At 42.4% G+C, this 24,125-nt stretch overlaps 1 protein-coding gene across 3 annotated transcripts in view; it reads right to left on the reverse strand.

The window, feature by feature from the left end:
• The window catches only part of myrip (myosin VIIA and Rab interacting protein), a 272,255-nt gene that overhangs the window by 136,569 nt on the left and 111,561 nt on the right, over window positions 1–24,125 (reverse strand). For all 3 annotated transcript variants that reach the window (XM_034189840.1, XM_034189763.1, XM_034189685.1), the window contains exon 3: window positions 5,041–5,262. In XM_034189840.1, the coding sequence (XP_034045731.1) occupies window positions 5,041–5,262 (222 nt within the window). The remainder of the gene's footprint in view (window positions 1–5,040; window positions 5,263–24,125) is intronic.

Genomic DNA, 24,125 nt, shown 5'->3' on the forward strand with positions numbered 1-24,125 from the left:
CAAACTGATGTTTAGGTTTGTTTGGTTGGTGACAGCTGTGAGTCACTGACATGACTCCGCCCACAGACAGTAATTTATGCTAAACCCAGATTTAAGCTTGTTTAATGTGTTAATGAAGAGCTCTGCTGGTGGAAGCTGATGTGACACCAGGCCCATCTGTGACTCACCCTAAAGCCCAAACATGAACATTACTGAACATCAGACAGCGAGGACAGGATGGCGAGTGTGACAGGAGGACACTCGTCACCTCCGTCTGCTCCCTGTCATCCTTCTCCTATTAGCTCAGGCACATAAACTGGGGTTTGTGGGAAATCTGACTCTGCTCTGGGTGGACAAATGCATTCACAGGAGCTGTACAACGTGCGGTGCAGCAGCAGCAGCAGAAGCTACTACGCTGTAGTGTCAGTGGGGGCGCTGTTGGACCAAACTACTGTAGAAATAACAATGAAACCAAAAGGTGACATTGTACATAATAACTAAAGTTTCTTGCATCAAACCTGTGACTGGCTGTTTTTGGTACCAGGTTGCTTCAGAAGGTCATCTGGTAGCCCTTGAATGACTGTGTCAAACAAACGGTTATTTATGCAGACTCAGATGGGAACTCGCACTGTGACGGAACGTCAGTTGGAACACTTCAGCCATATGATGCGTTTCTCAGTGCACAATCCAGCATGCTGGTGATTCAGTGTCTGGAGAAGGTCAAACCCACAATCACGCTTCATGTAGTTGTGCCAAACATTTGGTTACTTTTGAGGCGTGGGGAATGTCCGGCTGTCTGCCTGGGTGGTTGTCATCCAGGAACCAAGGTGGTACGGTGGTGTGGCGTATGTAGCATTGCGTGGCACCAGCTCGAGCTCCTGGATCTAACCTGCTTCTCGCTCAGAATCACCTCAAAATCTATTCCACTCTTGCTTCCAAGAAGGTATCTCAGCGGGATCAGGAGTTGGGCTCCCACTGTGCAGACCTGGGTTTGATTCCCAGTCTCTGCAGAAGTAACTTGAGTCTGACTAGCATCCTGTCCAGGGGACAGTTGCAGACTTCATCCCCTTCACGCTACAGAAGGGAGGGATGAGCTCCTGCACCAATGAACCTCTGAGCCAATATTGGACTCACTTCTTGTTCTAATTCCAAAGGCCGGCTTCTCCACCAAACATTTAAAATCAGGTTATCATGGTTAAAAAGATTCTTCAGATGGATCGTGTGTTTGATACCAAGTTTATGTTTTCCAGATTTCTTTTTGATCTGGGCCAAGGCCATGGGCTCTAAAATCTCAAGAATTCTTTATGTGAGTGCTGTTTTCATTTCACTTTAATCAGACTGAACCTCTGCAGAGTGGAAACGCCTGTGATGGGACTGTAATGAAATGTGCTACATAAATAAAACTCCTCATCCTTCTTCCACATCCAGGTCTCAGCGCAGCAAGTCCAACTCATTACACCAGGAAGTAAAAAAAACAAAACAAGAAAACAGATGGAAGAAGGTGGTGGTGGGGAGGAAGGTGGATCGGTCTGCACCGAGGTGCAGTGATCGTTTATCTCAGAGTCTCGCTAACAGGCAGAGAGAAAACACCACATCCATCACCAGCCTGTCCCCTCGCTCCTGATGTCACACACTAAAGGTCATCACTTCACAAAAAAAAAAAAGTCTCTGCAGACAGCAAGAGGATCATTTATTCTTCAGCAAGAGACTAAAGATCAGGAAGAAAGACAACAGCACTCAGACCTGCAAAAGCTCAGAAATCCTTCAACACGGCGGCACACGGTGCAGTTTATGGTCCTCAATAAATCAATTCAACTAAATGAACCGATAAAAGTTAACGGTGAAAAATATCAAATTTTTTAATCAATTATATCACTGCTGTCATTATTTAAATGAGTCCTTTCTTTACAAATCATTAAAAAGAATTAATAATAAGAATAAGAAGAATATCCATATTGTGTGGAATGCTGATGAAGTGTAGGACTGTGTTACCGGACTGTTATTTTGCGGTTGAGAGATATTGTTACTGTGAACTCGTCATACAAGCTGATTGATTTCTGCTTTGTTCTCTTTACGAGGCCAAGTTGCTGAAGAAGTGATGGACCACCGGTGAGAAGGGCCTGGTTGGTGTCGACCCACGTTGGAGCTTCATCGGGTAAAGCGGACTTTACTTGTGTGACTTGGGGCAACACTTGTTGTGATATTAAGTCAAGTCAAGTCTGGGAGCATGTGCTGGTGCTGCACTTTGCTGCACCCACAACGCTACGGAATTGCCTTGGGTCTTCGATGACAACCACACAGGCAGACAACCACTCCATTCCCACATTTCTAAAATAACTATCTATCTGCCACAGCCAGGTGAAACATGGGCCTTCTCCGCTGTCGGGGTCCTCAACACAGAAGTACCTACTTGTTGGATCATGAGCAGAGAAATGCACCACATGGCCCAAACGTCATAGTTGACGTTTCCTCATAACTCCTCTTAGCACATATTACAACAAAAATCTGCCCTAAACTCGGAAACCAGCCCTGATGAGATACAAAAAAAAATAGGGCTGATAAATCAAACACTTGTCCTATTAATTTTACTTTTAAAGACATTGAAAAAAGGCTTTGTATTGCTCTGCTTTTCATCCAATCTGGAGCCCCCATCAATGACACACCCCCACTTTGTGTTACCCCGGTGTCAAGTGCAGGATCCTGATATAGGATCCAGATCATTTCATTCAACCAAGATGTCTGATCAAGGTGAGAGAGTTTTATCCTCCCAAGCAGGAAGAATTCTACAACTTGAGTCTCACACTGAAGTTGTGAGACACCAGTGAAGAGGACACTCATGACTTCATAGAGAGACATAAGAACATTACATAATTTACATATCTACATAATTTACCTGCATTATTTGTTCTACATGATTCATGTGTAGGATTATTGTTCTTTATTTTTGTTGTAATATGTGATAAATATCTTATTACATGTCTGATTATGTTTCACGCCCAGTACTGTGTGGACCCGGGCTGATACAGATACATCGGGACATGATACAGCGCGGGACACATAAACAGACCTGTGATAAGGTCCACATCTTAGTCTCTCTTAGCAACCACTTGTTTGATACAGCATCATTCCAGTGGCACCCATGGATCCTTCAGAGACACTTGGTACCAAAGACATCGGTTGTTGCCTTAAGTCACTGGGTCCAAGTGTCATTATGATACAGCAAGATGGGCAGCACCAGGATCTTAAAGACTTGGACATTTGCTCAATGTCATGACGTGATGATAAACTGAACTGAACTATGTGGTCGAATCTGTTCTGTTTGATAGTGTAGCGTTTGTAAAAACTCGTCACAGTGCAGTAACCTTTCACAGTAAAGCACTCCTGCTGCCTTCATGCTTTTATTGTGAAGCAGATTCAGGAAACGAGGATTTATCTGCAGTAGTTTCATGCACTGAGCTCACCGTCTGCAGCAACGAAGCAGAGAACTCTGCAACCAAACCATACTGTGTATGTGTGTGTGTGTGTGCGCGCTTGTCAGGAAGTGTACCATCAGTTCTGTATGGTCAGAGGAACCCTCTAATAGGCACTCACGGAGACAGAATCCATCCGCAGCGTGTTTCTGTGAGCTGATCCAGACGGCGGGATCTCAGGATTCATCTCATGGAGATTGCGGGCGCAGCGACAATTCCCAAAGCTTTGGAACAATATGCACGCACAAACAGCCAACACAATCCTCTAACACACAAACATGAGCAGCCACAGCTCCTTCCCCTGCATCCTTCCTTAAAACCTTGATTCCTAGTTTGTTTTGTCAGCAATGATATGATTAAAACAAGACTCATATTCCTGAATATCTCATTTAACTCCTGTTTGTGTTTCTCTTTCCATCTTTTAACTTGTCATTCATCTTTTCATTTTCACTTCTGTTCTTCCTGATTCAACTGCTCACTGGGGGATTACGGACCTCACAAGCCCACCTCCCCAACCTCAAGACCATCACATCCCCAAAGCTGACACTTTAAATACCACAATATATATAAATAAATGACAGTTTGCAGAAGTCAATCATGTTGTCAATCATGTCAATCATGTCACACACACACACACACACACACACACACACACACACACACACACACACACACACACACACACACACACACACACACACACACACACACACACACACACACGTCGCTCATTAAAGCCCACCTACGTGCTAAAAATAAATAAATTCCAGCACTTCTGGTGCTCAAACATACCACATTTTAAAAGGAATCTGACTTTTATGAGCCAAACATTGACTTTTACATGTCAAACATCTCCAAAGTCGCTCCAGCGAGTAAACTGTGAGCGTTTGCATTTTATTTTAAAAGTCTGTATTTTAAAGAGAAGCTCAAATTGAAGACAATTATAGCTGATGGGGTACTTCTTGTGAGCTTCCCTCATTAATTTGATTAAAACTGCAGCTTCTTTAAAATGTAATTCAATTAGGGACACCAACGACTAAACCACTAGGGGGCCCGTGAGATCAATTAGTGATGATTAACCTTCTGCACTTTGATCAATTGACTGCGTTAATCTGTCGGAGACGTTTGGAAAGATTCCGATGGATAATTCAGTCCAGATCGTTTCAGGCAGATGGTCAGAGGACACACCTCCATCAGGACCCGTTTGTCTGCGATGGGGAAGAGTGATTTAGAAAAAACGAGAACCCGAGGCGGAGCTGATCGTTGGGAAGGTGACGCCCTAACGACTGCAAAACTTTCAAGTCATTTGCAGCAATAATGTTACAGTTTGAGCCGAGCAGGACTGCTTCCTGCAAAATAACTAAATCCTGAAAGCACCAGAAGGCCCGTCCTCACAGGACCCACTCTGCCACTATCACTCATTCACTTTTTTCCTCTCTGACAGAGTCCATGTCCCCTTTCTCTCTCCCTCAAACCCTTCTTCATAAATGTACCTCTCTTTTTTTCCCCGTGTCTTTCTGTTCAGAGATTCCTGCCCCCCCTACCCCCCGTTGATTCCCATATCACCGTCTAAGTGCGTGGAAACACTAACCTGCCCTTCTGGCACGCGGAGCAGATCCAGGCTTTGTCCCTCTTGCTGTAGGTGCTGCAGGTCTTGCAGACATTGTACTGGCAGTCCAGGCACTGGTGCTTGGGGTTGAGCAGGAAGGTGAAGGGCGCGCAACAGCGGATGCAGCAGTGCTCGTTGAAGCGGTGCTGCTTGGAGAGGATGGAGCATCTGCTGCCTTCCTCCGCCAACTCCTGCTTCATCTCACTGAGAGAGAGAGAGAGAGAGAGAGAGAGAGAGAGAGAGAGAGAGAGAGAGAGAGAGAGAGAGAGAGAGGAGAGAGAGAGAGAGAGACAGAGAGAGCCTGGTGAAAACGGTGATGCGGAATAATTGGCGATGCTGTGACAAATTAAAAATCAGGAGGAGGGGGTAATAAAACCGGACGGCGTCGGTGTAACAGCGGCGGCCGTTTCTCTCCGCTGACACTTATCCTTTGGAATCAGTGTGACGCTTGACATTTCAGTTTGGAAGAACCTGTCATTCCGTGTTTGTTCACATCAGTCAGAATGCACAAGGAGAGGGGCACGTGCACGCTGTCTGCTGCACCAGCCAATCAGACAGCAGACGCCGCCTCCGTTAATTACGACACAGACGCCAATTAAGTGGAAGACGATTTCAAGTGGTGAAAGGTCAAATGTCACTTTTGAGAAATCTCACAGTTAACCACAGAACAGAAAGAGGCGGCAATTCAGATCAGGGAGACAGACACCCTCTCTACTTTTAAGATTAGACTTAAAACTTTCCTTTTTGCTAAAGCTTATAGTTAGGGCTGGATCAGGTTACCCTGAACCATCCCTTAGTTATGCTGCTATAGACTTAGACTGCTGGGGGGTTCCCATGATGCACTGAGTGTTTCTTTCTCTTTTTGCTCTGTATGCACCACTCTGCATTTAATCATTAGTGATTGATCTCTGCTCCCCTCCACAGCATGTCTTTTTCCTGGTTCTCTCCCTGATCTAAATTGGTTTGGTTCGTCACACCCAGCGATATCTGTGTGAAACTTAACACCATATTACAGTGCAGGCAGCAAGCAACATCTAACTATGAACTATGCCCTGCCTCGTTTAGGTCCAGTGTCTGAGCATGGTTTGAAACAAATAAACGGCCAGGCTTTTAATCATGGAAATACGGTACCCACTTCCCACAAATCAGCGAGTGTCAGTGCTGAACTTCATTTCGTACCTCTGTTACAGGGCACGTCCAGACTGCTGTGTCCGCTACATGAGAGGACTTTTAATAGAATAATTACGATGGGGCAGGACATTCTGTCTGATGTGAGCAAAAATCTGTTATAAAAAAACTGGTATATATGGTGTTTAATACATGGGAAACCGCACAAAAGCGTTGGGACTTTTGTCCAGATATCCGGTTTATAGGATGACGATTTAGACAAGTTTTACTGCATACTGTATTTCCCCATTAGTTTGTATTTTACGAGTTTGGGAGGTCCTGCGATTTATCCTCCTGTGGAAATTGTATACCACACACACACACACACACACACACACACACACACACACACACACACACACACACACACACACACACACACACACACACACACACACACAAAATCTGAATTAAGGGGCTGATAATACACAAAAAAAGATGCAACTTATACTCTGGAAAATACAGTACATAGTTCATAGATGTAATCTGTCATGTTTTTCTGAGAAACAAACATAAGCTCATACAAAGTCAGAATTCAAACCATTTTGGGCTCCAGTTTAAAAACAGTTTTAAACAGTGAAACTTCATTCTGAAGCTTCACATCAACATTAAATTGTGAAAATGTTTGTGTCATGAAAATTGTGTTAAACAACCTCAAAGTCCCATAATTCTCTCTGTGCATGAATTTCCCCAAAACAAGTCAAATTTAGGCACCAGAGTTATGAAGCCACAGATGTCTATATATGGACTCGCTTTGTTTTCAGAGACACGCCCACTGAACCAATCTGTGTGACACACCTACATGATCCATGACACAGCAGCAGGGAGGGGCCTGTTCCAGAGGGGGTGTGGCAAACAGTAGCTCCAAGCAAAGAATCAGGTAATTTCTTAAAGACCTGAAAACTGGTGGTCCCCATCTTTAAAAAGAAGGCTGGAGAGTACGTTCCAGTCATAGAGGAATCACAGTTTTCAGCCTCCCTGGGAAAGCCTGGGCCAGGTTACAAGAGAGGACACTTGGACCATTAGTCAAACCTCAGATTCAGGAGGAGCAATGCAGGTTCCGTCCTGGTCGTAGAACAGTGGACCAACTCTTTACTCTTGTAAGGATATTAGAAGGGTCTTGGGAGTATGACCAATCAGTCTACATGCGTTTTGTGAACTTGGAAAAGGCATACAACTGGATCTCTTGAGGTGTCCTGTGGGGGTGCTGCAAGAGTATCGGTTACTGGATTTGCTGCAACGTGCGATCCGGTCTCTATATGACTAAAGTAGGAGCTGTGTCCCCATTCTCGGCATTACATCAGACCTGTTTCTGGTGGGTGTTGGACTCCACCAGAGCTGCCCCTTGTCACCAATCCTGTTTGTGATGTTCATGGACGGGATGCCAAGGTGCAGTTAGGGAACGGAAGGTGTCCAGTTTGGTGACCTCAGAGTTGCATCTCTGCTTTTTGTGGATGATGTGGATCTGTTGGTGTCATCTGGCAGTGACCTCTGATGCACACTGAGCAGGTTTGAGGCCGAGTGTGAAGTGACTAAGATGAGGATCAGCACCTCCACATCTGAGATCATAGTCCTCTGTTGGAAAAAACTGGTCTGTCCCTTCTGGGTCAGGGGAGAGTTATTTCCATAGGTGGATGAGTTCAGTATCTTGGGGTCTTGTTCAGAGGGGGTAAATTAGAGTGTGTGATTGATAGACTGCTTGATGACCTAATGTTTTATGGACGCTGTATCGGACCATCGTGATGAAGAAAGAGCTGACCCGAAAGCCAAGGCTTATGTTCCTATCCTCACCTATATCATGAACTTTGGGTAATAACAGAAAGAATAAGGTAGCAGATACAAGTGGCGGAAATGAGAGTCCTCTGTCAGGTATCCAGGCTTACACTCCTGGACAGGATGAGAAGCTTGATGATCTGAGAGGGATTCTGAGTAGAGCCGCTGCTTCATGCCCCTAGGGCATGTCTAAGTGGGAGGACACCCCGGAATAGATCTAGGACATGCTGGAGGGATTTTATTTCCCAGTTAGATTGGGAACACCCTACTGCTGTACGAGGCATTTGAGTGCAGTTTTAATTTCCCATGAGTACCATTTGACTCCTCCATCGTGCAACATTCTGCCTCAATTGTGTTATGTGTGAAGGGGCCCTTAGGTTTGGCCAGTCTATATCACTGCAGTAATGGAAATAGACTGCATTTATAAAACACTTTTGCATCTGCATCAGACGCTCAAAGCGCTTTACAATAATGCCTCATATTCACCCCGATGTCAGGCTGCTGCCATACAAGGTACTCGCTACACACTGGAAGGACCTTGCCCAAGGGCCCTTAGTGATTTTCCGGTCAGGCTGGGATTTGAACTGAGGATCCTCTGTTCTCAAGCCCAACACTTAACCACTAGACCATCACCTCCCCTGCAGTCCAAATCATACCGCCATATGTTTTTCATAAGCAAATCTGTATTTCATTCTCCATTTTCCCATCATAAATTCTTAAAAAAAGTTACTGCAACATATAAGATCAGCTCAGTCAGTTTAGACAACATACAATACTGTGACGTGCACCGTTTCTGGTATTTTTTTCAATTCAATTCCTATGTTGCATGTGTAACATAATACCATAATCACCATGTCATCAGTGTGTGAAATAAAGTAAAATTTTAATACTGTGTCCTTGATTAATTTGGCCTGGGGGGTTATGAAACCTGATGTTTAACCTGAGCAATTCCGAGGAGTAAACTGAACATCATGCTAGTCTGTTTTAACGTCAGGTGTAGTAGTTTGGGCAGTTGCCATATCTTTGGCTGTTATATCAGTATTAGTACAGATTTTTACCCTGGGCATCTCTCCTGGCACAACTTCAGATGTACCTGGAATCTATGGTACAGGTGGGCTTTGAACCCTGGACCATGTGAGGCAAAAACGCATATAACACCTTTAAAAAACCCAGTTGCCTGTAAAAGTTCCATCTCACTGTTGAGCCGCATCAATCAGCAGTTACAGATCCATAATCCACTTTAAGGCAATGATCCAGTCCACCCTGATCTCTTCTGTACTCAACAAACTCTACTGAAGAAATGAGCTCCACTTAGCGACCAGCTCTGTGGAGTACAGAACAAAAGGTTAGCATGCGACAAGATGTTCACAGGCCACATTTAACGATAATTAAGAAGCAGGTGGTGAGTTGTAATTTGCTTAGTTTTGGGAGCTACTTTGAGACCTTTGCATTGATTCTATCGCTTTTTACCAATCAAATAGAACAAAAGTGTGAACAGAGTGACCCCATCACATCTGCGACATCTGTCCAAAACTAAACAGCCAACTGAAAAATCAAAGCAGTGTGCTGAATACAGCATATTCTGTGTGTGTGTGAGAGCAGCCGGTGGGGGAAACACAATCTCCTGCTTCCTTTAGTTATTATGGCCGCTCCTCGAGCAGTTCCTCGGCTACCTCGCTGATTGCTTTTTCTCTTCATTATTAGCTGCAGCACATTAACAAGATGAACAAACCGTTTCATACACAGTGTCATCAGAGTGGGCGGAGCCATGCAGAATTTGAAGGACGGCCTCAAGAGAAACATTACAAACATTACAGTATATGCACCCACGCTGTAGCAATCACGTGTGCACGATGCCCGCAATGCATTTAAATTGCTGCGTGCACATGACTGGAGATCACCACGTTAAATAAAACCTCCTGGAACATAAGCCAAGGATCCTGGTGCAGGATCTGCATCACAAAACATCCAAAAAACAAAGAAAAAACAAAAAACCCCACAATGTTAAGCAGCCGTATGTTTATGCTTTACAAGATGCTGCTGCTTGGAAATAATTCCTTCTGCACCGATTACGACCTGGATCCACTTCTGCAGGTCTGGGATTTAATGATCAGGCCAGTTAATTCAATATGTGGTCAACACATAAATCCAAGGACAAGGGTGTCTGTCATGTGAGTTCATCTCTCTGCTAACAAGGCATGAACAGCTTCAGCTCCGCCTGTGGATTCATGCCAGGTCACGGTAGCTCGGGAGGCTCTGCACCGGCGTCATGGGTCGAGGATCTTCCAGCATAGCAGAGCTCAAACATTCTGTGCCAAAGGGCCCTATCTTCTACTTGGCAGAGGCGCTGCGATTGGATTCTGTAGGTACCAGGTCTCGGGCTCATTTGAGCGTCTGCAGGTGTTGGTCTTAAAATGAGATGTGGTCAGGTGCCATGTTTGTGTTTGTGAATACGTATATTCAGCAATACATGTGGCAATGTGTTTTCGTTTTTCAATCTGGACAATTTCATACACTGAACATTAAACCAAGTTAGATTTCTGAACACGTTAGATCAGGAGTGGACAACAGGGTGCCATGAAAAGCCAAGATGGTGCAGGTGACTTTGTGACCAATCACAGCGGTGGGTGATTTGGACATTTGGACGTCCTCACTGTTGATGAAGGTTTTGCAACCAAATATTCATGAAAAGTGCCAGAGTCAAAAGTACATTTTGTATTTGCATTATTTCACTCTCAGGCAAATTTAGTCGTGCGCAGAGTAGAACATCTACATCCAGGATTGGTCTAGAGACGCCTTGTATTTTTTTTGCACGGTGAACGAGCCTCAGCTACAACACTTTTGCCATGTGGTGTATTTTTCTAGGTATGCTCCAGCACACACGTGCCACTCTGCTAAGGACCTCATTAGCTGGAGAAGGCCAGGACAGGCCCACTTTTCCACTTAGTTTTGACAGAAAGATAGATACTTTCCAGAGTTGAGGATGGACTGGTTGTTTGCCTGAGTGGTTGCCTCCCAGGACCTAAGAGATGCTCCCAAAGCTGTCTCAACTTATTTTCTGTGGTCCATTCTTCCCATTTGGATGACATTCACCATTACTGACATGTCTGCATTGGAAAAACACCACTTGTTCTGAACGTTCATGAAGCACTAAAATACGAGGGTCACACTTGCACAAACTTGCTATTCAGTAATACACGAGGCATTAATCTTCCACGTCAGAGCAAAAGCACAAAATGTTAGATCTTCGATAAAAAAAAAGTCACTCCACTGATGCTGCACTCACAGAGGTCGTGACCGATCTTCTGCTCACAGTGAATGATGACCGCACGTCTACTGTTAACGGCTTTTAGTTGAGCCATTGACTCCATTAATCACCGTGCACGGTTAGGGTAGCAGTGCACATCAGCCAAGCGACTGAACACCATGGAACCAGGTCCAAAAGGCTTCTGCATGTTTGGCGGGTTTGATTAAACCGTCTTTGCACAAAAGACTGGAATTAGGGCCATTAAAATAACGTGTTTTTTCAAATCATTAATTAAAGAGAGCAAATAAAACATAAAAAAAAATTACATTGACGAATTGTGTTCCATGATGATCATTATTGACCCTGCACACCATTCCGTCCAGAGCAGCACTGTCAACACAACGAAGACATTGCTTGGCTCTGTGAACATGAATTTTACGTTTAAGACAGCACAATGGATCCAAAAGGCGCCAGCATGATGGAACATTAGCATCCAGAGTTCACTTGGTGATTTGGTCATTTTTCTTTGAATGTTGCTCATCCACCACAGATGAGTAGGCTGCATAGTTACATGTTTTGGGGTTTTTTTGGGGGGGTGGGTGGGGTGTTTTACCCGATGGTCACATTAGCTACAAGCAACAGCAAGTGACAGCAAGCGACAGCAAGCGACAGCAGCAAAGCAATGATCTGCTGTTCACGTTCAATCAGAGTGGGTATTTTGGAGCAACAAGAGACAAAAATCGCTCTGCTGCCATCCCGGCGGGGCCAAAATAGATGAGAAGTCTATTTTATGTACATGCTGAGCGAAGCAACAATGCAACAGCCAATCCAAGTGAATAGGCAGCATGATGTCAGCTGGTTGTTCTCTTGAACCAAAAAAATCAAAAGATGGTGGAAAGTGCTCCTGTCAGACCTGGTTCTTTAATTAGTTCTGTCCTGAATAGTAAAATAAAAAACTACAAGTACAAAAGATCCAATTTATTCAATTTCAGGTGAAGTTAGACAGATCTGGGTCCTTAAGGGACAGAGTTCGTGCTGGTACTCGGTCATAAAAAGACCCGAGCAAAGATTAAAGTGGTGTTTTAGAGACAGTCAGAGACAATGGGTGGACCCAGATTTCTATTGGCTCACCGCAATGGAGAGGCAGTCCTCCCATATCATGTGCTCAAAAAAGGTTATGTCATGTTGGCCATGGCACAAACTAGTCCAAACTGGAAAGACATAAAAACAAGATCTTGGGTTGGCAAACACTACACCTGTTGTTACGCCTTTTCACATGATAACAAGACAGCAGTTTAAAAATCGTACTTTTCTGAGCAGATAAAAAAATCTAAACAAGAACAAAGTCACTCACTTTGCAGATAAAAAAAGTTTAGCAAGAACATACTGACCCAGTGAAACCTGCACTTATATAATCCTTATTGTAAATGCATGACTGAAACTTATAGTTCAAATTTTCAAATTTCAAATCAAATTTATTAATTTATATAGCGCCAATTCATGACAAAATCGTCCCAAGGCGCTTCACAACATAAAAAACAATTAAAAATTTAAAACACAATAAAAACAACCATAAAAGAAAGACAGCAGTAAAAGAATACAAGATTAAAAACACATCATAACACTAATGATAAAACAGGGAAAATAAATGAGTCTTTAAACGTGATTTAAAGGTCTCCACAGTGTCCGACTGCTGAATGTGTGCCGGCAGATCGCTCCACAGAGCTGGGGCACGATAGGAAAAAGCTCTGTGACCGGCAGACTTTTTATTCACCCTGGGAACACACAGAAGTCCTGCACCCTGAGAACGCAGGGCCTGAGCTGGTACATAGGGGCTTATCAAGTCAGCCAGATAGGGAGGTGCAAGTCCATGAACAATTTTATAAACTAAAATCAGAACTTTAAAATTCGATCTTGCAGAAACAGGAAGCCAGTGCAGGGATGCCAAGATTGGCGTAATGTGGTCAAACTTTCTGCTCCGTGTCAAAAAGTCTGGCAGCAGCATTCTGAACCAATTGAAGACCCCTGATCCTCGACTGCGGTAAGCCAGAGAATAGAGCATTACAATAGTCCAATCTAGAAGAGACAAATGCATGAATCAAAGTCTCAGCATCAGCCATAGACAGAATAGGACGAATCCTCGCTATATTTCCCAAATGGAAGAAGGCAGTCCTTGTAATGTCTCTAATGTGGAGATCAAAGGACAACGCAGGATCAAAAATTACTCCAAGGTTCCTCACTTTATCCGTATGATGTATAACACACGGACCTAAGCTAAATGCTAGCTGATCAAATTGATGCCGATATCTCGCTGGACCAATAACAGCAAATAGCAAAACATGTCTGAGGTACTTATTAACACTCCAAAACAGCTTATTTCTGCATAAATCTGTTTCTCATATTTTTGTAAAAGTTAGCAAGAAATAAACACTTCTAACTCACTTTTAAAACACTAAGTGATTCACAAGACATCTTACGGAGATGTTAGCATGCATGCCCCGGGGAATGCCCATCAAGCGACTGGTTGATGGGCAACTGCTTGTTGCTGTGAATTGTAGGTAACACCCCTTTCACACCAAGCCTCCATACAGTTGTGTTGTGCTGCGTATTGAGTACACCGGAAAGTACTTTTGGTATGTGCAGATTTGGCGTAGTACCTGTGTGGGTGTTTGGTTGTGTTCCTAGGATTGCTTACAGTTGCGTATGGTTGCTTACTGTATGTTTACTGCCACATATGTAGCCCTTGCCGCTATAAACCTAGTTTTCTGCCTCTTAATCCACTCCGGCCAAGCCGGGCAGCAGCGGCAGCCCAGTTTGGATCAGCACTTGCTCGACACGGATGGCCAAGTTCTCTCCAATCACAGGGGCCACAGCAGTGCCAGGCTGGCCCACAAAGTTTGCATGGAGCAGCCAAGTCTCTTTGTTTCTGATGCACGGCTGATCTGCAACATTGTACAGGACAGCCGCATCGCTGCACCTTCCCGCAGCGACAAGCAGTTCTCCAGCATCAACCGCCACTCCAAGCGGCCTTGCCTCCTCACTCACTGCCGCACCGGAATTTAAGAACGGCTGCAACAATGGAGCTCAGTGAAATTAATAAAATCGCATCAGGGTTCTTGCTATTGCATAGCAATGAAGTACAGTAGCATAGTATAGCATTCAAAATGCTGCAGCTAGAGTACTAACGGGGACTAGAAGGAGAGAGCATATCTCACCCATATTGGCCTCTCTTCATTGGCTTCCTGTTAATTCTAGAATAGAATTTAAAATTCTTCTTCTTACTTATAAGGTTTTGAATAATCAGGTCCCATCTTATCTTAGGGACCTCATAGTACCATATCACCCCAATAGAGCGCTTCGCTCTCAGACTGCAGGCTTACTTGTAGTTCCTAGGGTTTGTAAGAGTAGAATGGGAGGCAGAGCCTTCAGCTTTCAGGCTCCTCTCCTGTGGAACCAGCTCCCAATTTGGATCAGGGAGACAGACACCCTCCCTACTTTTAAGATTAGGCTTAAAACTTTCCTTTTTGCTAAAGCTTATAGTTAAGAAGCGTCATACTGCAGCTCTCATGCAAATATTTGGAGACTCACCAAGTTTGATTCTGTTTTAATGATATCAGCAAAAATGACAGAACATCGCAGTGGACAATACGTCGTCCACAGCACAGGAGACCCTCTGTCTCTGCAAGTCTTCACAGAACAGACACACAAAAATGTTTTTTATTTTTTTGGTTATCTACCAAGAGTACTGGGAGTCAAAGAAAACACAAAATGTGAGCTCAAACTTTTAGCTTTAATCTGAGCATATTTATATTCATATCAGGTCATCAAAGCACTTTTTATTGATGCCCTTCCTCAATCAACAAAACTGGACACGTTGCTATTGATTCCTGCACTGTTTAAAGGTTTCGTTTGGATGTTAAAGTTCATTATGAAGTGCAAACAGCTGTGACAGAGGAACAACAACAAAAAAAACATCATTAATCCAAAAAACTAAAACAGATCCAAGGCAAAAATAAAAATAAAAAATAAATAAAAAAAAAACAGAGCAAACCAACTGACAGACTGAAGCCCAAAGAAAACATGTTTCACAACAGCAGGCCAGATCAAGAACAACCTCCAATGGGAATCTGTATCTATGCAAGTTTAAGAAAAAAATTCAAGAAAAGGCTTCACAGACAAAAAACCAACAACAAAAAAAGGAACTTACCATTTGGAGTTAACATGGACCAATTATTTCATACCGACAGATCTAATGACCTTTTACAGCAGAGAAATAACTAAGAGTGTCTGCAGTTTTTTAACATGCACATTAAAGTGCACAACCGCTTTCGGGAGAGAAAAAAAAAACAGTATCTGGTGATGTTGAGTTCCAGGCTTTTGGTGAACACCGACTCCAAGTGATTCAATACAAAGTTTAAACAACAGCAGGTTTTACAGTCGAGGTGATGTGTACAGTTCACAAAACAGCAAAACAACCCCCCCCCCCCCCCCCCCCAAAAAAAAACAATTCAGCGAATGTAGGACTCCACGGTCGAGGTCGCAAAGGTCATAGCCAAACTTAACTAGGAGACTGATGTGCAGAATGTCTTCTCACAGTTTGCATTCATTCATTCATTGTGGGTGACGGGTCCACGTCACCATGGCAACAGACTAAGCAGCTCAGTTTACACTTCCCTATCCTCGAACAAGTCCTGTAACTCTTCCAGGGAGATCCCGAGGTGTTCCCAAGCCAGCTGGGAAATATAATCCCTCCAGCATGTCCAGGGTCTTAGTGGTTGGCTCCTCCCAGTAGGACATTCCTGGAAGACCTCCCTAGGGGGATAATCAGGGGGCATCCTCACCACATGCCCAAACCACGTCAACTGATGCAAAGAGGCAGAGGCTCTACTCAGAGTCCTTCCCAGATAGTCGAGCTTCTTGTAAGTCCAGATATCCAAAGTAGGAATCTCAATTCCTTTGCTTGTATCTGCAACCTCATTCATTACCCAAAGTTCATGACCATAGGTGAGAACTGGAGCATAAATCGCCTGGTACAATGAGAGCCTTGCCTTCTGGCACAACCGTCCAGTACAGCGTCTGTAAAACATCAGACGCTGCCCCATTTCATCCATCAATATCACACTCCAACTTACCTCCACTCCTGAACAAGACCCCCAGATACTTAAACTCCTCCACCTGAGGCAATAACAGTTTGCAGAAGACGTGAATCGCCTTCACGAGGTGGAAAGACAAATGGAAAACACAATGTCCCTCAGAGACGAACATATCTGGTTGTAGAGCAACAAAGACTGGTGCATCATAACAATTCAGGCAATCACCATGTCCACCACAAGATGGCAAATGAGGGAATTAGGAACAGTCGGAAAACCCTGTAACATGGGTGGAGCAGAGTCGAGGAGAACCTGGAACATCCAACAGCATGAAGTCCTCCATCACTAGAACACAATCTGCTGCACTGTGTTCTGTTGAGTAACCCCAAACAGGGATGTGAGCGCTCTAGCGTGTGTGTGTGTGCACGCGTGCATGTGGTAACGATGAATTGATGGAGGGTTTTACAAACACAGTTCCTGCTTTTCATCACATATGGGTGATTTCCAACACAGAGAAGCATTTTTAGCTGAAGCATGCACATGAGGATCCTCTGCTGCCGTTATCAGACCTGAAACGCCAGATTGAATCACTCAGTTACGTCTTTATTCATCGAAAGCCACATAAACCCGGAGGCGCTCCAGGATGACAAATCAAACTCGACCCAGGTTGAGGCGGAGCTCCTCGTCTCAGTTTAAAGGACAACAGAGAGAAGAGAACACTTCCAACAACTTAAACCTTTTCTCCTCTGCAATGCAGAGGCACACTGGCAGCAGGTGTAAATTTTAAGACAGTGCCTTACTGGGGCTCAACTTTTACGACTGTTGGCCACAGTTTAAGACGTGTCAAAGGTTGGTGCACTGAGATGAAATCACACGTGCAACAAGGCAGCAGACAGCAATCTCCAGACAGCACTGCCCTAAATGTGCCCCCAGTGTTCACAATCACTGCCCGAAACTTTATTAATATGTTTACATTCACATATATATATATATATACATACATATATATATATATATATACATACATATATATATATATATATATATATATATATACATACATATATATATATATATATATATATATATATATATATATATATACATATGTGTATATATATATATACATATGTGTATATATATATATATATATATATACATATATATATATATACATATGTGTATATATATATATATATATACATATGTGTATATATATATATATATACATATGTGTGTATATATATATATATATATATATATATATATATATATATATATATACATATGTGTGTATATATATATATATATATATATATATATATATATATATTAGTACGGAAGCGTATTGCATTCACTGGATAAAAAAAAAATTGACAGCTGATTACGAGATCTTTCTTGTAATTACGAGATCAGATCAAGCTAGATAGATAGACAGATCAAGCTATCAAAAATAGCTTGATGTCATAATTACGAGATCCTGATGTCATAATTACGAGATCTTTCTCATAATTATGACTTCAGGATCTTGTAATTACGAGATCAGTGGTCAAATTTTTTTATCCAGTGAATGCAATACACTTCCATATATTAGAGCTGGGCAACAATTAAAAATTTTAATCAAACTTAATCACACTGTTATACACAAAATCCAAAAATTAATTCAAAAGTAGTGTATAGCACAATTTTACTTTAAATGTTCTGCCATATGAATGAAAGCATGGGCGGCACCAGGGGGGCACTAGAGCTCCACTTTGATTTGTCATAGCACCCCCACAGCACCCCCAAGAAAATAATTCCTCATTTATTATTTTAATTTCATCCCATGTTTTAAGGCTTTGTCCACACTGTAACTGAACTTCTCCTATACAATCTTTTTCTGTTGTGTGGGCCGCTGAAGAGGAGGTACTGCTGGCCCAGAACCAGAGGGCGCCCTCCCTGAAGTGCGGGCTTCGGGCACAAGAGGGCGCTGCCGCCTCGCGGGAACAGCCGGGAGTGACAGCTGTCACTCATCAACTATGACAGCTGTCACCAATCACCACGTCATCACTCACCCTACAAGAGCCGGCTCTTCTCTGGATGGACGTCTCCTATCCTTGAGCCTGCCCACACGTCACCTTTGTACTTTTGACTGTAATCCAAATTCTGTATTTGTCTGTATTTCGTTGTGCACATTTCACAACAGTAAAGTGTTGTATTTTTGGCTCATCTATTGTCCGTTCATTTCCGCCCCCTGTTGTGGGTCCATGTCATTACACTTTCCCAACATTTTTCTTTGTTATTTTCAAAACGTGTTCCATTCAAGAAATGCCTCTGTTCTCACAGATCCAGTGAAACCGCATAAAAATGCTGTAGTACATATGCCAGGCCTGTATGTAGCGCTGTAACGCTTCTACAAAAAATGGAGAAGAAGACGTGGAGCGAACAACCAAAGCTAAAGCTTTAGGAGCCGGCTCACGGATTAAATAAAGGCTTTTAATCTGACCTGTTCCCGGGATTCATCATCACAGATGAAAACTGTTCTCCACATGACACCCTTGTTTTGGAGGATGACATCTGGAAATGCGTTAATTCCTTATGATGGAAGTTACTTGTTAAGTGTTTTCTTTAAGGGCTTTTTAAGAAGTCCCTCATTGTCTGTCTGGTCTGCGTGAGTTTCTCAACCTGCTTTGTCCCACCACCACGAAGAAAGAAAACAAAACAAAATATGCTAAATTACACTGTAAAATCACCCAGTGATGTCCACAGGTCCCCACTGACAGCAACAGAGGGTGCACGTTGTGAAGTTGTGCATTTCCTTTATGGTGCGTATTTTTTGGACTCTCGTGGAGTGAGAATGTACTATTTGACCACGTTGACCAAATACATATTTAATACTGAGTTTATCCAAAGTTTTAAAGCTAATCCAGAACAATTATTAAAGGCACCATGCGGTAAAAGAATCGATTACACACCGCCTCCAGGCAGATTATATATATATATATATATATATATATATCAGTATAGTTTTTGTGGTGTACAGTAGCTCTGCTAACCCTAACCCCACACAATGACAATAAAGACTATTCTATTCTATAAGATGAGATGTGCCACAGAGTGTTTTTAAACCCACTCAAATCAGGGCAACAGAATCCCATAAAATCCACCCAAAAACCAATCCCACTTGAATTGATTACATCATCTTCTCATCTTATCACCATGAAATGCTCAAGTGAGACACAAAGCGAGCATCAAGAAAGAGCAAACACTTGGCTGGAACAACAACAAAACAAAAATGGTCAAACATTTTCACAGTAACGTGAGTTAGTCCACATGAGCTGGGATTCCTTTAAACATTTGGACAAATTTTAGCAATATTTTTCAGAATGTTGATAAAAAAAAAAAAAACAGTTGTAAAACAGCAACGTTTCAACTGAGTGACTGAATGAACCAGTTGACTTTGTCCTCTTGCGATAAATGTCATTTTAGCGAGACTCTCGTTAGAACTTTAATAATTCCTGAAGTCATGGTGGAGGATTATTATTATTCCCACTAAATACAGATTGGTATTTTGTGTAAATTTTTTTAAATTCAACATTTCTGTCACATTATCTCTTATAACATTTAAGAAGCTGCGTGTCTTACCTCGTCCATGCGTACCATGGCATGAATTTTAGAATGTCATGATTCTTGCTGTATGACATGAGGCTTTTTCAAATCAAATGAAAAACTACCTCTTTCAAGTGTAAAAACCTGTTGTTTAATTTTGGCAATATTTGAGTGATTTCAAGATACACGTATGAAGCACATTTTCAATTCGCTACATTAAACTGCACAATTTGGAGTGTCGTGGAAACACACCTCCTGAGATTATCACGTGGCTCTGCGCTGACAAATGTCGGGAGTGCCGGAATGACATCACCAACATAACCATTCAGCAATAGTCTGCCCCCTGGTGGACACACATGTAAATCCTTTTCTTTTCCAGTGTGTATCGCTGTGTCGACTTTGCTTCAGGGCAGCTCTGTCACATGCACTTTCCGCCTTCGTCTCAGTCAGTCCTTTGTGTCGGTGAGTTTGTGTGTGATAATCTCTGCTAGTTTGTGTTTGTCGTCATGCCTCTTAGCTCGGTCGGCTGGAAAGGTAAGACGGGAAGCTGATCTTTATCTGTGCTTGGTGAAGCTGCAAGAATGAGTCCCTGTGGGAGATCCTGCATCTGCCCCAAATGTTAATGGCTTCTTTTCCAAGACAGGTCCCCACCTCTGTCACCGTCCTTTGACCTATGGACCTACCTTCGTCATAATCCTCATCAGCGATGGACCATAACCAACAGTCTGCAGATTTTCATTCCAGGAACAACAAACGTGATCTTTCTGGGTGATTTTTCTTTCCCCCTCCAGAGGATGATGTGCAAGCTGTGTGCATAAATGTGTGTGTGTGTTTTCTCTGAATTTGCACTTTATTTTACGCGAGAGTGGCAGCAGCGTGACGGCACCAGCATCATGGTTACCTCAGGCTTATTGTACTGTGTCTCCTGGTAATAAGAACAACCACTGCTCAGACAAAAAGCAAAGCGCTTGATGGTCAGAGGCAGCAAAAGTATTTTAATGAATAAATCAGATGACAGCCACCACAAAAAGAGGATCATGAATAATGTATACTGGATGAACTGAACTCTACTTTTAAGATTAGGCTTAAAACTTTCCTTTTTGCTAAAGCTTATAGTTAGGGCTGGATCAGGTGACCCTGAACCATCCCTTAGTTATGCTGCTATAGACTTAGACTGCTGGGGGGTTCCCATGATGCACTGAGTGTTTCTTTCTCTTTTTGCTCTGTATGCACCACTCTGCATTTAATCATTAGTGATTGATCTCTGCTCCCCTCCACAGCATGTCTTTTTCCTGGTTCTGTCCCTCAGCCCCAACCAGTCCCAGCAGAAGACTGCCCCTCCCTGAGCCTTGTTCTGCTGGAGGTTTCTTCCTGTTAAAAGGGAGTTTTTCCTTCCCACTGTTGCCAAGTGCTTGCTCACAGGGGGTCGTTTTGACCGTTGGGGTTTTTCCGTAATTATTGTATTGCCTTGCCTTACAATATAAAGCGCCTTGGGGCAACTGTTTGTTGTGATTTGGAGCTATATAATTAAAATTGATTGATTGATTGATTGACTGATCTTGGAATGTAGAGAAAAGCTCAGTGTTTTAAATGTGGTTTTATCCTGACAAAATACAGAAATAACCAAAAGGGGGATTCGGACAGTTTAAACCCACAGCGAACGTTTTGACAGGAAGTCATGTAAATTAATTCTTTGCGGTTCAGCAATACGACGGTTGTAACAACACACGTAAAGGTACTGAAATATGTCAATATTGGCTGTCTGTTTGGTATGCATAATGATGGAAAAAGACACGTGGACTGGACGAAAACAACACGCCGGTGTCACCGACTGAACGCCCCCCCCCCCCAATGACGCAGTTCACAGATTATCACCTCGTTTCTGCTTCAAACTGCCTCCAGTCATCATCTATCTCAGCAACAGATATCTGAAGCTTTTGTACAACAATCATATCCACATAAATTCAGCATTATTTCATCATAAAAGGTGGTGGAAGTGAACAGAGCCACAGCTACAAAAGCTGCGGCGGCGTTCACTGCTCCTCTGTCCTTTCAATGTGTCCGTAGCAACTCACAATTATCTCCTCGTTTCTGCTTAAAACTGACTTTAGAATGATTTAAGAGGTTTTACTTTTTCATCTGATGGTTAATATTCACATTATTCCATTTGATTGCTTTGGGTGAAGAGACTCCGTCTCAGACGTGCTGCTGTGGTCCGAAATGACGCAGATGCAAAAGGCAGACTGACTTTTAGGTGCGGACCGTTCGGTCTGCAACACCGGTACTGTGCTTGTGCCGTCGGGTGTGGAGGTGGCTGTATGTCGAACATCACCTGAAGTGAACCAGAGCAAAGCAATAAGAAACGCCTAGTGTGTTTTCATAGGAGCGGATGTACGACCAAACTCTGTCGCACTGTTAGACGCATGTTGAAAATAATTGAGCCCACTATGAAGTTTCCCCTATAACAGTTACCTTATTTTTACCTCCGCCAAGGAGGTTATGTTTTCGGTCGCATTTGTTTGTTTGTCTGTCTGATTGTCAGCAAGACAACTCAAAAACTTTTGAACAGATTTTGATGAAATTTTGTGGAGTGGTTGGAAATGACAAGAAATGATTAAATTTTAGTGGTGATCCGGATCACGATCCGGATCCAGGAATTTTTTAAAGGATTCTTCACCATTGTGGGATAGGGGGAATTTTGACATTCTAGTTTCTAACTCCACAAAAACAAGGCAGAAAGGCTTGAAAAAAATTAGGGTGTAACATAGTCAAATGTTCTATCAAACAACAAATTTTGGTGATGATCGGATCCGGATTCCAGATCTGGTGATCCAGAATATGCAAAAATATAGGGAAAATAGAAAATGTATCAGTGTGAGGTGACAAATGAAGCTAGAGATGCACAACTAACACCAAATTGTAGCTGAATCTGTACTGATTCAGTAAGGTGTCATCAGATTTGATGTAGCTTCAAATGTTATGGAGCTAGATCCAGAAGAAAACCGCCATTACCGAAAAATCGTTTTTATGCAATAACTTTTGAACTAATAAAGACATAAAAGTGATTCCTAGTTCTAGTGGTATGTTTTCATGGTCAAGGATGTCAAATATACAGGAAAGAAAAGTGTATGTATCATAGTTTTGGCAGTAACACTGAACTGTTGAATAGATCACTGTGCCAAGGAGGGAATCTCTTTAGGGTCAGTGACCCTATGGCCTTGGCAGAGGTTTGCACTCTCTGAGTGCTTCTAGTTCACAGTATAAATCACAAGGTTTTTTTTTTTTTACTAGTTTGGGAGACCCTGAGACTTGTACTACAAAAGAAATCATGTGTTTATCACTAATGATAATAATTTTAATGTCAATAATATAATAATAATTATATAGGACTTTCAAAGGAATCAGAGCACTAAACAAAATACACTCAAATAATACAAGGAAAAAATGAATAAAAAGTACACTATAATAATGCACAAAAATCCCAAAGAGCTGAAAACAGAAAAATCATGCGACATATGTTTTTTCTCTTCAACTTCAACTTTTATGCTGAAAAATATGATAATTACAAAACAAACAAACTGGCAAACAAAACAAGCAGTTTAATGTAGTTTCTCATTTCCACCATACTGAAAACGTATTGAAAATAAATAAAAAGTACACTATAATAATGCACAAAAATCCCAAATTAAAGAGCTGAAAACATAGAAAAATCATGTGACATACGTTTTTCTCTTCAACTTCAACTTATACGCTGAAAAATATGATAATTACAAAAAAAAAAAAAAAAAACCTGGCAAACAAAACAAGCAGTTTAATGTTGTTTCTCATTTCCACCATACTGAAAATGTATCGAACCATAAATCTGAATCCATAGTACATACCATATGGTGAAACTGTATTTATTTATTCTTCATCATGATTAAACCAAGAAGTACCATTATTTAGCACGCCACATCGTAAGACTGCATAAACCAGCCACAAGGAAACAAGAACTTCCATGATGCCAAATGATTTGGTATGAAAGCAGCATGACAACTGGTCCAGAATCCCGACTTGACGTGGAGATTCAAGAATTGCTTGTGAGATGGCGGCAAGAGTGCAGGACATTTTCTAAACAGTTTAAAACTGTTACGATGGCATCTTTTACCATCACAGCTTATCAAGGGTGTCCAAGAGCCACAAAGACCTCAAGAGCCCCCCCC

This window comes from Thalassophryne amazonica, chromosome 1 (genome assembly GCF_902500255.1).
Source record: "Thalassophryne amazonica chromosome 1, fThaAma1.1, whole genome shotgun sequence".
Lineage (NCBI taxonomy): Eukaryota > Metazoa > Chordata > Actinopteri > Batrachoidiformes > Batrachoididae > Thalassophryne > Thalassophryne amazonica.